The 16623-nt window shown below is 40.5% G+C and overlaps 1 protein-coding gene across 1 annotated transcript in view; it reads left to right on the top strand.

Moving 5' to 3' along the window:
* LOC145482768 (basement membrane-specific heparan sulfate proteoglycan core protein-like) overlaps window positions 1-16623 on the top strand; it is a 46317-nt gene that overhangs the window by 13304 nt on the left and 16390 nt on the right. The window contains exons 19-39 of the mRNA XM_081461391.1: window positions 22-133; window positions 487-606; window positions 699-826; window positions 955-1041; window positions 1694-1749; window positions 2023-2099; window positions 6934-7074; window positions 7919-8107; window positions 8553-8645; window positions 8916-8999; window positions 9425-9543; window positions 10511-10622; window positions 11382-11495; window positions 11993-12120; window positions 12212-12298; window positions 12725-12786; window positions 13467-13736; window positions 14243-14518; window positions 14602-14874; window positions 15453-15725; window positions 16153-16422. Of these exons, the coding sequence (XP_081317517.1) occupies window positions 22-133; window positions 487-606; window positions 699-826; window positions 955-1041; window positions 1694-1749; window positions 2023-2099; window positions 6934-7074; window positions 7919-8107; window positions 8553-8645; window positions 8916-8999; window positions 9425-9543; window positions 10511-10622; window positions 11382-11495; window positions 11993-12120; window positions 12212-12298; window positions 12725-12786; window positions 13467-13736; window positions 14243-14518; window positions 14602-14874; window positions 15453-15725; window positions 16153-16422 (3071 nt within the window). The remainder of the gene's footprint in view (window positions 1-21; window positions 134-486; window positions 607-698; window positions 827-954; window positions 1042-1693; window positions 1750-2022; window positions 2100-6933; window positions 7075-7918; window positions 8108-8552; window positions 8646-8915; window positions 9000-9424; window positions 9544-10510; window positions 10623-11381; window positions 11496-11992; window positions 12121-12211; window positions 12299-12724; window positions 12787-13466; window positions 13737-14242; window positions 14519-14601; window positions 14875-15452; window positions 15726-16152; window positions 16423-16623) is intronic.

Below are 16623 nucleotides of genomic sequence, written 5' to 3'. Positions count from 1 at the left end.
TCGTTTCCCTTTTCGTTGCAGTCTTCGTGAAGTTTCCATGGACATTGCAATTAATGACGTAACGAATCAGTCACGTGTTACTTCGGTTGAGCAGTGTGCATGTCCATTAGAATACAAGGGTTTGTCCTGTGAGGTATGAGTAAGCTTGTTAGTGTTTCCATGATAGCCATTGGAGAGATCTGCTAGGCCTTCTTCTAACAAAACATTATATGGCTTCTTTCCGTTCCATTTCCTTTATATAAGCAGGCTCTACTACACTTACGATCTTGAAGAGTGATAAGCCACGCTATTATAGCAGTTTCCTTCATTGCTTACCATAATTATAGCATACTAAGTTTCCAGATCATTGTACATGTATTACCATGTTTCACTCAATTAGAAGACCATTCGGTAACAGAGTTGCCTAAACTTGTCAAACTTGTATTTTAATTCAAATTTCGGCATACTTCCATTTACTTAGCAGTTCTCCTTTTTCTTTTTTGACAGTCTTGTAAACCAGGTTACTATCGGTCACGTGTAGGGCCATACCTTGGGAAATGTATCATGTGTGATTGTCATGGACATTCACGTGATAACTACTGTGATCCTGAAACAGGAGAATGCAAGGTCAGCGGCTTTTCCCGTAATGTGTCCTGTCAGTTAATATGAAAACAGTAACACTTACCCAGCGACTGTGAGTATTTTGTTTTCTTTAACAGAATTGTCAACACAACACTGGAGGGTTTCGATGTCAAAACTGCCTGACTGGTTTCTATGGAAACGCTGTAATTGGAAAACCGTCGGATTGCAAGCCATGTCCTTGCCCTATGACATCTCCACCAAACAGGTAGATATGGAAGTCAAAGACCTGTACATTCCCTTCCCTGTCTCTTTTCCTAACCAGCCGTTTCTTTATGTTTCTATTTATTCTTACTTTGTGAACAAAATCTCTTCAAGTCTTTATTTGGTTGTTAGGTTTAGTCCCACATGTTTCTTGGGAGAGGATGGTCAACCGACATGTGATGCATGCCCGCCAGGGTATGGCGGCAGGAGGTGTGACAGGTAAGTTTATGGAAACGGTGGCGTATTTTCAGGAAAGAAAGATTTTCGCGTTACCCAACATCAAATGCACCCTCAATAGGACATCGTGAATTGAAACAATGTTATTCAGCAACAGCTGCTAGTGAGGATAGAAACTCGGACTTTGCCAGTGCCAAGTTTGTTTTACATAGTTCTATAGACTCACGTATGATGGCTGAAGATGATTTTGCGTTTTTCAATTTTGCGTTCACAGTTTCGCATTTCGGGTCATTCTGATACATGGTATGATTGATATTCTTGCCCATTCCCAATATCAGTCGCCTATCTTCCAACTCGTCTTGTTGTTCCTTTACTTTTGATATCGCTTAAAATTCTGGGTTTTTTCCGAATCCAGCTCAGAAAAGGTAAAAATTTGACGTTGAAAATTATTCCTTCTATTAACTATGCGCACGCTTTGTTATCATCTCGTTATTGTTGTTTATGTTCTTTTTGTTTAAGATGTTTGTTTGTTTTTGCTGTTTTTCCTTCTTTTGTAAATTATTTTCTAAGTTCCACCCGCGAGAAAAGAATTTTACCTGTCATAGAGTCATAAATAAAGGCCCTGTAAGGACTTTTATACGAAAATGTTATATTATAAACTGCGATGCATATTGATTGCAGTTTAATTTCTTAGATGCGTTCAGCCTTATGTTGGAAATCCGACAGAGTCGGGTGGGAACTGCAAACTGGGTAAGGATTATGATCTCGATTTTTTAATCTTTGTCACTCAGATATCCAAGCATATCAAATTGATACAAATCAGACTGCACTTTGATTACTGAACTGTAATGTTGCTTCCCTCACCGTTTTCAGCAGTGAATAAACTTGCTACAAATGTTTTGTGATCGCGAGAGTTCTTATGACTGAAGTAACGCGTTTCTTCTTTTGCCTGAGAACTCTAATTTTCACTCGCTTGCAGAAGCTCTTATCATAAGCGCAGACATTTTTTGTGTTTTGTTTTAGAAGTTGATTGCGGATGTGATGTTCGCGGTAGCGTCAACAAATCGTGTGATCCTGTAACCAGGCAATGCTTTTGTAAGGTAAGAGTAACACATAGAGTAAGAATGTATGTCGAGGAGAAGTCACTGGATTACTAGCTGGTGAACTTTATTTGAGAGCTGAAGCCGATCAGAGTTGTCCTCATGACATCGTTTTGTTACAAGAGAAATGTGTTTAATGCGTTATAATTTGACCAAAATAAATACTGTACATTGCCAGCATCCAGACCAGCCCTTCAGGCAGGGTCCACATTACGCCGGAGGAATTCGAAAACTTAGCTTTACTTCTGCAATTAGGCCTACTGTCCAAACTAGCTCGTCACGAAAGCTGGACTTGTCGAAAAAGCTCTTCAAACCAGAGGAATTTGAAAATGCCGGCTTTTCGTTTTCGTGTGGACGGAAAACATTTTGTAAACGGAACTTTTCGAAAACGATGGCGTTACGATGATAATGTGATTTCCCTGACCGCGTTTTCCTCAAACACAAATTCAAAATGACCGGTGATTGTTGCTTTTTTAAATTCCTCCAGCGTAGTGTGGAAGGAAAACATTTGATGCGCTTTTAGAGTGAAACCTCCGTTTTCTCCGTAGAGTGGATGGGGCCTAACTCCATCCCATCCCACGTTACCTCGACGCTTAGCAGACACACCCCCCTAAATAAGACACCATTTGCATACATGTAGAGGACCACGCAACGAGAAGCTAAAGTGTCTGACTTGCCTTTTACTGGATCTCTTCTCTTGAAGAAGAGTAGTTCTGACCCGGGAGTTCTGATTATTGTTGTTGTAGTTGTTGTTAGTGGAATATTGGCCAATAAACTACACTTTATTTGCCCTTTTGCCGTAGTTCCGGCATTGGGATTTACTGAGAACTGCAGTTTTCTTTGTCCTTTCCCTGTCGATCATTAGAAGATAAAAAAATATCCGAATTTAAAAGAGCAAAGAGTAATGAAGTGCGACCCTTACTAAACACAACTGCAAGAAGATATACAAGTCAAATGTCCTTGGTAACCATGCCGGCACTGTACAGTGCCCGTGCTAAATCGAGGCAGCGGTTTGTGAAGTTTCTTGGCGGTTTTATCAATCGCAGGATGATTTGCCGCTGATGAACAGAAACAGAAACTCACGCAGTTAACCCCAACCTTTAGGTCCTCCAAGCGTCTCGCAATTTTATCTTGATACCGAGTCTTAACAAGACTATCATTTAAGGAATAAGCATTTTGTTTATGCAATTCACCGTCCGAGTATTTCCGTTTGTCGTTTGTTATCGCATCCTTTGCTGTGCAGTTGGGTAATTTGTTTTGTCGGCACTTGATCGGACTTTTGACAGGGAGATAGCATTAAACAAATAATCATTTAGGAATCGCGTCACTCTGAAAATAGTTTGGGGCACTAAAATCACACTCAAACAAAAATAGGTTACAACTTTCATTTGTTTTCCCTTGTAATTTTCTTCAGACGTAAAACCACCTTTTGAATCAAGGAATTGCCATTTTGATTAAATGTTTGTTTCTTGTTTCGTGTGCGGGCTGTGTATGTTGCCTTCTTATCTAGAACACAACTGCTCTGCCATAAATTGTCTGCGTGTTATTTTCTTGTGATAATTATTGTTCTAATATGTAGCCACACATACTGCGGCAAGGATTCCTTTGTTACATGTTTTATCAATAATTTTGACGCGCTATGAAGTATTTCACAAAACGCCCATCATTTATCGTTTCATTCTCAGTTTTAATAAATCTGATCGACAGTTTTGGACTGAAAGAAAAATAGCTTTTATTAAAATAAACAAATAACGCTAATTTGGAAGTCTACAAAGTTGTCGTAATGTCATTCACGCAGTGTATCATTTCACTCCTGAAAACATGTAACCTGTGATAAGATCTGAGAACAGCAAATTCCACAGAAACTGCGGAAATTGAAAAGTTACTATCATAGAGATATGGATTGGCCTCCTATCGGAAATGAAATTTTCCCACGTTCGTGTTGTCCCAGATTTGTTTCTCTTCTGATGGGAAAACTTAACAGTATAAACAACGCTTCTAAAGTTTGGCGTGTTCCTCTGAACTTGAAATTTATAATTACCCATTCCGTGAGTATGATAAGGTTAGAAGACTATCGATAACCTTTGTTCACTACACTCCAGTCAAGCTGAGCTACTTCGTTTTTAAAATACTGACAGGCTGTTTACAAAAGCGAGTGTTTAACAAACGTTTTCTTCATTTTCGCTCAGTCTTTACCAGCGTATTATGGAAATGACAGCTTCTTTCAACTCCGTTTTCTCTAAATTCTCGTTTCTCTCACGTCCTGTCGTACAAAAGAGGTGTGAAGATGCCGACACAGTAACCAGATCGTCAAGGGCTTTTATCGCAAACGCAGAACATGGTCAAAGGCTAGCTACCGGATCGGGTTTCAATTAACACTTTTCTAAGTTGTTATGGTCATCCTGCATGACATGTTTTGAGAATCTTGCAAACGATCAAAACCTCTCAAGTAAAAATCTCATAACATGCATGAAGATTCTCCCGAGGAGGCTGAAAACGCAACCCTCCGCATCTTAATCTTGAGTGTCATCTTAGTCAACTATCTGTCGTAAAGAAGGTTTGGAAAATCTTCCGAAAGCTGCTCATCCTTTCTATTGCACAATGAATCGGTGTGCTTTTGTGATTACTATTGTTTTCCTGCATCTTACGCCAACGATTTCAATCCAGGTAAGCTAAACCACTTAAGGGTAGATTAAACCTACTGAGCCTCAAGCCATGTTACTGCAACAAATCCCGAGATACATTTAAATACCAAATACGATTGTTCGCGGATTGCACATTGAGCAACTCCCAGCAGCACCTACAGCTGCTCAATTTTTCTTCCCTTTAGAGTCTTTCGGTGAGATCGCATCCATACAACCGAAAATTTGCTACAAATAAGGTTTTCCTATTACAACATTTAATCGAGAATCTTTCCTGTGAAACGCACACGAGATTAACAGCGTTAATTTGGAAAAGCTGTATGCCCACCCAAAACCAGTTTCTCGGTAGCTACTTTCCCTGTGTTTTCCAAACTTCTGAGCTTATTTTATTGCAGTCTACATTTGCCGGGTTATAATATTCCCGTGAGTCAGAATGGTTGTAATATTTCTCTCGAAACATCCACTCTCCATCGATAGTGACCTTTCACCCATTTCTTTCTTTCTTTACGGAAACTCGGGATTTTTTTCGTGATGTGTTTATGTTGTAATTTAAGATACTCTTTCCTCTTTGCCCCGTCTGCGTTTTCCGTGTTTTTTCATTTCATATGCGTTGAATGAGTTCATAGGTCTGACCAGTCTTCCAAGTTCGGAAAAGACTGGAATTTATTTTCCCACAGACATTTTTTTCTTTCACATTTTCCTTTCCCATTTGTAATTACTAGGAATGTTTTGGTAATTTTCAACAGTTGTCATTAACCAGGGTCCAAGATAAAAGCAGAATTGTGATATGAGCTTATCTAACCACCCGACAAGGCCGACAGTGTGCTAATGGGAAGTGCTCGTATTATCGTTTACAATGTTGAGTGGTTTGTGACAAGTGACATCAACGCCAAGAAATAGTTCAGTTGACAAGTCCTGGAAGCTTTGTGAGTCGCAGAAATTAAACGAGAAACAAGGGATGATAAAAATCCACTAGGTCTAGATCGAATATAGCGCAAGACGGCACCAAGCCTATTTACAGTGACACGATCTCTTTACAGACAGAAAGTAAATGAGATAGCCGAATTAGTCTTGATAAGGGGGTGGAGGTGGGGGCATTCCCAACGTGGTGCACTGGAATGGTTTTATGCATTGTCTTTTGGTCCGAAAATTATTCCAGGGAACAACGAGCCATGCTGTAAAAGCTCTAAACTCCCAGATGCCGAAAGGGATATAAATAGATTTCAAGGAACATAAATACATGCAGGGGACTGTTCAATCTTCAATGTTTATTCCTGTTTAAGAATGCATCTCCACAAACAAAAGAGACAGGCAATTTTAATGGGCTAAAAACTCTAAAAAGAGTAGTTCCTTTCTTATAGCTTTCCGCCTTGAGAGGCGCTTAGGGGAGACTAAGTAAAAAGGTTAGCTTGGAAAATTTAATCGAGCATTATGGTAAAATTCATTGTATGTAGGTAATATGACAGTGACGGATCTAGGGGAGGGGCCCGGGGAGCCCACCCCACCCCCCCCTCCCTTGTTTTACCTTTGGTAACAAAAAAGAAGAAATCACAGAAGGAAGAAAAGCCGGCAGGGCAAGCAAAACAAAACCGCCCCCTCCCCCCCAGCTTAAGGTCTCGATCCGCCTCTGTTTAAAAGCCCAATGCTAGACCACTTCAGGCCTAAAATATGGTATGAGAGATCTTCTTGAATCGTTGTTGACAGTTTCAGTTATTAAATGGAAAGACTAAGCAAAGAGAATTTAAAATACCTTTTTATATTTATGACTAACGCTGCGAAGGAAGTTGTAATGATCTCAAAAGAGTTAGTTAAGGTCATGCTATTTTGGGTGACTCTTTGTAACGACAGGTTAAAACAATAGATTATACTGGAAATGCATCACGTAACACATCATGGAAGTGGGGGACGGAATCCCTAGAACTGAGCAGTTAAAAAGTGCTTTTTTAGAAAACGAATTGTGCTGGTCATACGCTTTGCACAACGAAACTACTACATTCTTGACCTTTCAAGTCACGGCGAACAGATAGCAGAAATGTACCTATTTATTTTTCTTTGGCCTCGGCGCGCCGTCGTAAACCTTTCTAGAGCTCTGTTTATTCTAAAACTCACAATAGATAACTTCCAAAAGTGATTTCCGCCAATCTTTCTGTATAGTAAGTATCTCACGGTTGTTTTCTGTTGTGTCTCTATAGAAACACGTGGAAGGCAGGAAATGCGACAAGTGTAAGCGATCCTTCTTCAACTTGCAGTCGGACGAGCCTGAGGGGTGTGTACCGTGCTTCTGCTTCGGGTTGACGAGTGATTGTAAATGTGCCAATTATTACAAAGACACGGTAAGAATGCTGGCAAGTCTGTCTGATTTACAATCATCTCCTGTTGTCTCCAAGATTAGATTTCTTTTTTGTTTTTTTCGCTTTCAAATAGTAATATTGTCATTTGTGTTGACATTGACGCTGAATTCTATTTTTCGGAGGGCAAAAAATTCTCTCATTGGCCTGAATCACTTTCGTAGCTATGTTTTTATATGTCACTACGAGTTGTAAGGGTGCTTTAGCTCTCCAACGGATCGACCAATTCGCTTTTCATTTGTGTATTTTTGGTTTTGTTTTGTTTTTCTTTTGGGCAACTTCTTTATTCCCGTATGTATGAACACTTAACAACCCGCTGGTTCGTTGTGGAAAGACATTGAGCCATTTATATTTTGCCGACCGCCCCACTCCCTACCTCGCTACACACTGCTAATCCCTTGTGCGTTCTTCTTCGATTTACAACAACATTATAAACTTCCAAATTGAGGATATATTCCACATCAAGAGATTATGATCATATCCTCTTGTCCACATACATGTAGTCTCCATTTTCCCAACTCTCTTGCTACGTGGACCTACCTATACAGTCTATAACCTTTCATACGTGCATCCAATTAGGAATTTAGACAGTCAGATACGCGGTACTTATTCATGAGTCTTCTCTAAAGTTTGCATATCTGCCGACTCTATTCTAGCGATGATTCCTTTATTGACCCAAACTACTCAGGCTGAGACCCAACGAGCGAAATGTACGCAAACTCGGCCATAGATCTGGGCATATCATGATAAGGTCAATGACGTAATATTGAAGGAAAGCAGGAGAGTACATACGGCATCTGATTGGCTAATGGCCAAATTTTTGTTTCAGATTCGTCTACGAGTTGCCCTTATAGACGGTCCAAACTTCTTACGACTCTCCGACTTGTCACGTAACTCGATTTTTAGCTCAGGTTTTCAAGTGGAGGGTGATCCGGGACATTATGTTTATGACAAGTTTGACGAGTTACCAGCAGCGACATATTACTGGTTCTTGGGCCAGGAATTTAGAGGAGATATGGTGAGCTTATCAACATTATAATTTGATTTCTAAATTTAATATTCTTGTGATAAACATTGAAGGCGTACTTGAAAATAAACGTAACTGTTTAGAAAACTCTGATTACTTAAAGATTGTCAACGTTAATTCCGATCATTTGTCGATCTCCGGCTCCCAGCAACTTCGTTTGCAGGGCTTTTCCTTTAGAGACTGCCCCTCCCAGTCTCTAGATCTTAGGGAAAAGCCGTTGGAGCGAGGTTTGACCCCCGGGCGATCCGTGGGAAGAAAATCCTGTAGATTTTGGTTGCTTTTGTTAACCTTTATCAGCTATCGACTTCACGATGTATGGAAGTCGTCACTGGCCAGTCCCAGATTACCGTTTTTAAGGGCCAACTGCTCTGCCAGTTAACTATTCTCCTTCAATGTTGTTGAAAATAAAATGAAGAAACTACCTCTTGTTTTACAGATAACAAGCTACGACGGTATTTTGCGTTACACAGTGTCACATGAGATGAAGCCAGGCGGTGAGCTAACCACCGACACAGACGTTGAACTAAGGGTAGGTCGACTAGCGTAAAGCACCACAGAACTTGGCAACTAATCATAAGTTTACACATTTTCTAAACTTCAACCATTTCCAGTAGTCTGTTTTATCGAACATACACAATCTGGCATTTGAAAGTGATCAAATTGTATTTCCCCAAGGGGTAAGAATTAATACGTATCGAGATAAAGCCGATAGTTTCAACACACAAGTGTATTTTAGAGGATCTAGACGACGATGGAGTACTTGTGCTCACAAGCCTCAATGCTGTCACCTTCATTTCAGGGAAGAGGAATTGTTGTAATCTTCCGTCACAGGAGGCCACTCGAGGGTGGAGAGAAGAGGGCGTTCGGCCTCAAACTGTCCGAGGTTGGTGTTAGTCAACTAATTCTGACATCGTTTTCCCGAGCAACAGAACGTTTTCATTGTGCTGCATGCAGTCAAAAACCTAACAGCATTAAGCGCCCTAGCTTTGTGTTTCTCGTCCTTCCTGTTTTTTGATATTACCCCCCCCCCCCGCCCCAGCCCACTACATTTCTTTGCTGGAAATGCTTCGAATTCGGACGAAAATGATACATTTTAGTGACGCAAATTCCTAATGACATAGAGTTTATATCGGAACTTATTTTTAGACGGAACTCTACCACAGAAGGTCTCCGATAAAAGTAATGTGTAGTCGTTTTTTTTACTTTGTAATTTAAGACGTTAAAACCACCAAGTCTAAACCTGCAAGATAAATACAATTCGTTTAACACGATTCTGTATTGCTTTTGAAACTGACCTAATCTTATCAGGGGTGGCTGAGGTATCCGGATGGGTCTCGAGTAACCAGAGATATCGTGATGACAGTGTTGTCAGCTGTGGACAGCATTTTAGTCCGAGCGACTTACAGTACCACCACAACAAAAGCCAGGTCAGGGTTCACTCACTGTTCAATATATTCTTTATTTACACCAGATGCACTGATGGTCCCCAGCAACTATTGATTACTAGATTCTCTGTTCCTCCGGTTAAATATCTAAAAAGTCGGGTGACTAGAATTTTTATAAGACAACTCGAGAGGTACGGGAACATGTAAAGGCGTTTCTAAGGTCCAAATGTTAGATTTCTGCTGTTGGAACAGTTATTGAAAATATTCAGCCTCAATACTGAAACTTGGACTGAAAAACAAGTTTTAATTTCCAGTGACTCACTATTCTATATCCACCAACCCCTTCAGTTTCATATTGCATGAAAGTCTGGATCTGCCATCCTTTTTAACTGTTTAAGACCACAGTATGAAATTCCCCTCCATTCTATTAGAAAACCAAAGAAGCTAGATTGATCCGTGTACTACTCGTTTTCATGTAAAGATCCTGTGTTAGACGATGTAAAAACAAAGTTGTTGATAAGAATCCAGAGTCCCCGATAGTCTGGATACGGGTGTATGATCTCCCACATACCAGTCGGACACTCCAATCACTGAGCTACATTTGGGTTATTGACCAAGCGTGAGGTCAAGATGGCTGGATATTGGCCAAGTTTTTTCTTTGTGAGTTTATGGTACGAGACAGAATCGAGGACTATAAACTCGTAAAAAAGAACGAGGCCAATATCCAGTGGTCTTGACCAGACAAGCTTGGTCAAAAAGGATTTATAGGCTTTTGGGGAATTTTTTCTTGTGGGACACAACTGGTAGTTTCGAGGGGGCAAGATAGCGCCAATCTTGTCCGCCCGGGTAGCCAATCACAGCGCAGGATTTGGTTTATCTTGCCGTCTCACGAAGCTAGCCATATAAGAAAGGGTTTTTACGCCTCATCACAAGATCGACTCTTTACCATTACTTCCCCGAGCTTTTCAGTTACTTTCATTTCAACAAAGCTGTAACTATTGCTCCTTAGCCTTTATGCTGTTAGTCTGGAAACCGGTGTACCCCAAGAAACCAGGTTTGGAAAAGCCGAAAAGATCGAAGATTGCGCATGCCCACCAGAGTACTCTGGAACATCTTGTCAGGTGAGAAAAGAAACGAAAACTGAACGTTTGTTTTTCTGTTGAAATTTGAATATCGTGCATTGCGGTGGCCATAGGAAAGGTTAAGCTAATTCTAAGCACACTAGGAGCAAGAACTTAATTTAATTTGGTTTGCCAATGCTAAACTACTTAGAGCAGTTTTCAATTGAGTGTCGTAAAACCAAAACCAAAGTAATCACTGTAGCCAATCACAAATGACACAGACAATAAAATGAACCAATCAAAACTCGAAGTAATTACATGTAGCTAACAAGAAACTAACAAGAAGTGCGGGAAAACGCTTTCGAGCAAGTCACGGTTGGTTTTAATTTTACTTCTGATTGGTTGAAAAAGTGACGCGAGTTTTCTAAGCCAATCGTGTAGCGTAGTTGATGTAAAACCAGTTACTTTGAGACACTCAAATGAAAACCGCTCTATACCAGAACAGTTCTATATAGTAAACAGATCAGAAAGCCTGGAAATGTGTCTTTTTCTTCCCCTGTATTTAATTCATTGTCTATCTTACTCGTCAAAACAACTGAATAAAGTTTGCTTATTTCTACGCCTCTGCATGTAAGATAAATAAGAAATGCCGTCTTACCAAGTTATGGATGAACGTGGGAAGCTTGGAGAACCTTTAACAGACTAAAGCCCTTCTCTACAACACCTCTTGCTTTTCGAAAGTTCTTCCAACGTCCCGCACCGTATTCATCTATAACTCAGTGAGAGGACTCCAGTTTCTTTCTTTGTTTTATTTTTCAGCGTTGTGGCAGTGGATACACACGCTCGTACGCAGGCCCCGATTTCTCTCCTTGCATAGCATGCTCGTGTAATCAACATTCGAAAGAATGTGATCCAGAAAGAGGACAATGTCGAGTAAGTATGTGCAATATTTTAAGTGGATCGACTATACCTGCTTCTACATGTCTTATCACTAATGTGATAGCGCATAACATCCTGAAAGGAATTTTATTCGATTCATGGCAGGTAACAGTTGCATATGTGTTCCATGGACTTTCATTTGCTTCAAAATTCAAAACCCACTGCGAAATAAAGTGCTCCAAAATTGAATTTGAGAATTAAACACTTTATTGTAGAATAACGCGGCGAAATGTTAAGTCAACACCTAACCCCATTCAACCTCTTATATCATCAAACAGCTGAGAGTCTGTAGTCTTTGTACTTTTTCTTGTTCCGAGTCGTTTCTTATAAAACATTATGACACCCGAGTGATGACGGAAAGAAGACAAGTCGATCAGGCCTTTAAATGCCTAGTCACGGTGATAGGTGGGCATAACATTGGAGGTTGATGCTCTCTCTTCTGTCAATTTTTTTTACAGGGAATTAATGCTTGTAATCGCGATTTTTTTCAGAGATGTGATCACAATACTACAGGTTCCCAGTGTGAAAGGTGTGCAGTTGGTTTTTATGGCGATGCCACACAAGGAACTCCTAAAGATTGTCAGCCATGTCCATGTCCTCTAACTATACCCTCAAACCAGTGAGTAACACAGTGACAGCGCATCGAAATTATCAATATTATCACTGCTTTCAATATCTAAAACTGATCAGTTCTTTTTGTATATAAACAGGTTCAGCCGGATCTGTAAGGTTGAGTCGGATGGTAAACCAACTTGCACTGCCTGCCAAACCGGTTATTCTGGTAGGACATGTAACAGGTAAAGTAGCCCTTTGACTCCACGAAAGCAAAGAAAAGTACGTAGACAGAATGAATTCCGTTGTTACCAGATCAACGAGCAAACTCCAGTTTGAACTAGAACTTTTAATAGCAGACAAAGTAAGAGATTAGAACCTTCCTTCCAGCCAATAATCCACCTTAGCTAGCTGGATGGGTTGGTTAACCTGTTATGCTCTGGATATGGTTTCCGAGTATCTTGTTAAGGACATTTTAAACTTTTTTACTTAAAGTTTATCATTTTGAGGAGTAAACCTTTCTTTCATGACAGCCATTTCTTTCCTTTCCTACGCTAGTCAGTCAGTCAGTTAATTAATCAGTCAGTCAGTCAGTTAATTAGTCCGATTTTCGTTTTTGTCTTTTGTCTTTTCAAAAAATATTTTCTTACTATTATTACACGGCTTTTTAGATGTGCAAAAGGATACGCGGGAGATCCAACAAAACCGGGCCAAAAGTGTGTAAAACTTCCAGGTAAAATATCCATACAGTGAGAATGCAATTCAACAGAGCTTTCTGCTGAAACATTTTTTAGTAACATAACTTTGCCATCAATCCGTCTGGAATTGCCCTTGCTCGTGTTGTGATTGGACAATAAGAATGCAAAACGTTTATACTGTTTCTACGAAGATCACAAGTGGTACTTGCCTCCTAATTGACTCATGTTCTTGCTGAAGAAACATCGACGAGGGAATGGGAACTAACCGTAAAGAGTTCAACGGGAAGATGAAAGAATTAGTTTTCCCATCAGGGTAGTCGTGATTTCTCGACTCCTAAAGCCCTAACAATCCCTTCGAGTGATAACAAAAAGTAGAAAAAAGTACAAAAAGTAAGATAAGAGAGTTCAAGAAAAAAGACTGACTTCAAGTTCTTTTGAATTTTTATATCACCTACTTTGGAGAAGAAACGCTTCCACCGGGGCAAAATCTTATGAAGACCCCTTTCATAAATTCAGTCATATACATAACACACATTATGCAATGTAAATAAAAGCTTTGTTTATGCGGAGCAAAATGTTGCTCTAATTACTTATCTTAATAACACTTTTCTACATTCTGTGTGACTACGGTCGACAAAATTCTGGGGGTTTTTCCAAACTTTTATGCCAGCATCTTTAAACCTTAGCTTAGATTGACATTTCGTTTACTTCTTAGCGGGATTTATGCCAACTGTAAAAATCAGGCCAATGAAAAGAATAAAGACAGAGAGAGAAGACGCCACGTTCTATTGCTTTGCCGGCGGAAAAGGATTACCAAGAACCACATGGTCTCGACAGAATGGAAAACCGCTGTCCAGTAGGGCGGTCGTTTCTGGGAAAGTCTTACTCATAAGGAGAGTGAGAAAGGAAGATGAAGGAACCTATGAGTGCACTGCTAGAAGCGTCTACGGCTTTGACACAGCTACATCACAGTTGATTGTAAAAGGTTAGAGACGTGAAACATATTTTCACTAACAATTTCATCTATTTTAAAGGTAGAATCTTCAGCTAAACCTAGCGCATGCGCATCACTTGTACTCATCCATTTCCCACTTCAGCGTAGAATGGGGTCTTCAAGGAAGCAGAACTTCAATTTCAATAAGACACTCGTCTCTGTCTACAGCTAATGAACTTTTCTTAGCTTACTCCACCTCGTCCCAGCTGAAGTAGATGACCCCAGGAGCCTAACTGAATTTCCGTGTATGGATAAGACATTTGACGACAAGATGAGAGTTGCCAAGTTATAGAGATTTGATACGTTTCCTTTATCCACTTGGCAGAAACCATTGTTGCACATTAACTGTTAAAAGAAGTTGCCCGACTGATAGACAGGAGATTTATTCCGTTTCTTGCATTAATTGTCCTTATTAACTTATGCGTACTTTTGGCTCCAAAAATTTAGGAAATAGGGTCTTGTTGTTTAACGGAGTGTATCTTGTGTCTTTTAAATAGCTCTGCGTGTTGATCCCATCACCGTGTCAGTGTCGCCAAAAGTGCTTCGCGTTGCTTTGAACCAAACAGCTCAGTTCACGTGCAGAGCCAAGAGTACCACCGATTACCAACTGAAATGGACCCGTGGTATGTATGGCGCTCTTCCTGAAGGTGCTGAGAGTGAGAACGGTGTGCTCACGATTAAAAACACCCGGTCTATCCATGGAGGGACATACACATGTACTGGTAAAAACGCCTTTAACGAAGACATGGTGACCGTACAGCTAAGAGTTGGAGGTGAGAAAGCACCATAAAACTTGGTTAAATGTTTCCTCTCAAATGTAGTGCCGACGATACTAACCATTTGCTGTTTTTCTTAGTAACAAGGCCCCAGGTCTTCATAAGTCCTGCCAGCTTGAGTGTCCGAGAGGGAGATTCGGCCCAATTTCGTTGCTCGGCTTCTGGTTTTCCCGCACCAGTACTCCAGTGGCACGGTGGTCCTGGCGGTCGACTGCCACCAGAGGCTCAGTCTTCCAACGGGAACGGACTGCTGACGTTTGATCCGGTGAAAAAGATACACGAAGGAGAATACTTCTGTACTGCCTCCAACCTGGGTGGTATATCCAGCACGGGAACCTTTTTGAATGTCTCTGGTATGACGGTCACCGCGTTTCTTTTCATAAAAAATTAATTGCACAATGTCCTACGGAAAGCGGAAAAAAGTCAGTTTACCCAGGAATCTACTTACGTTTCTTTACAAAATCCATACGAAAAATATAAAATTCATAATCACCTGACCAACGTGAAACATACAACCCTGTATAATGATACAGCAAAATGAAAGAGTTTTCTATTTGCTGCTAAACTAAATGCGATGTTTAATTACCACTGTTACGAGAAAGACATTCTTAAGTCACAGTAACGAACCTAGAGCCGGAAGTTATAGTGAATTCATCAGTTCGAAGATTTCTTAGCCATTAGTAACAAACGAGTGACTCTATTTTGTTCTCGTCCTAATGGCTTCAGAGGAACATTTACTGCATTGCAATGATTCCGTTTTGCCGCAATGCATTCGTTTTATTAACCATTTCTTGCTACTCTATCATTCTGGCTTCAACAGCCTTTCCGCTCTTGCTTTCGTTTTATTAACCATTTCTTGCTACTCTATCATTCTGGCTTCAACAGCCTTTCCGCTCTTGATGTTTTCCCTCTTATTTCATCTTTCTCGTAGCTCCTGGTAGTGCACCTGTTATCTCCGTCACACCCATCACACTCACGGTCTTAGAAGGTGACCAGGCCTTGTTCGAGTGCACTGCAGAAGGGGACCCGACTCCAACTATTCGCTGGTCACGTCAGAACGGTCGGCTGCCTCCGTTTTCTTCTTCAGAGAATGGTTTACTGAGTATTTTCCCTACAAACCTTGAGGACGGCGGTGCTTATGTTTGCACAGCTGCTAATGCAATCGGAGCCGATGGTGTCTTAGTCACTCTCACTGTCGAAAGAGGTATAGTGAAAAAACCACTATGGAACCCAACAATTTCCCACTCCAGAGCATTTTTCATTCTTTTTGATATGGACAATACTCGGTCAATCGTAATCCAAGTTATTATGGTACGTGGAAGGGGAAAAGCAGTCAAACCTCGATAAATTCTATGTGTGGGTGGTTTCTGTGTACTGCCTAAAAGTTGGAAAACCCACAAGTAATAATATATTATGTTGTGTTACAATATAACCTCACCCAAGAGGAATTGTCTGAGTGCAATGTTTAGTTCGATAGGAATGAAAAAAAGAACGTCTCTTTCGGTGTTGTCACTGGCCAATGACAAATCAAATCTTGTATGAACCTAATGAGAAGTAAAACGTTCCACGAGAAGGTACTTTGACTGGCTAGTATACTGATGACACTCGGCTTCTATCTTGTTTTCCCTCAGACACCTCAGTACCGCCAACTGCGGTCATATCACCAGCAAACCAAACTGTCGACGAAGGCGCCTCGGTATTTCTTACGTGCCAGGTCTCGGGCGATCCTTACCCCTCCATAGAGTGGAAAAAGGTTGGTGATGAGTTAACAGACAATCACGTGATTATCGAGGGATTGTTGCAAATCCAGGAAGCGACGAAAGAGGACGAAGGAATGTATGTGTGTATCGCACAAAACAAGAAAGGAGTCAAGCAAGCAACAAGCATTGTAATTGTCAGAAGTGAGTGATGACGAGAAAGAAATCTAAAGCTTGAGAAAAGGATCCTTGCACAGTTAAAGGGACACTATCAAGACGATATTGCTGCAATTTTGATCAAAACATTACTGAAAATATAAGTACCTTCATTTGTACACAAAATGCTCCCAGAATACCAAAATGAAGATGTTAACAGAATCGTCAAAGGTAGAGAGGACTGTAATT

The sequence above is a fragment of the Orbicella franksi genome, chromosome 3 (genome assembly GCF_964199315.1).
Source record: "Orbicella franksi chromosome 3, jaOrbFran1.1, whole genome shotgun sequence".
Lineage (NCBI taxonomy): Eukaryota > Metazoa > Cnidaria > Anthozoa > Scleractinia > Merulinidae > Orbicella > Orbicella franksi.
This window is presented reverse-complemented; position numbering and strand designations above follow the sequence as displayed.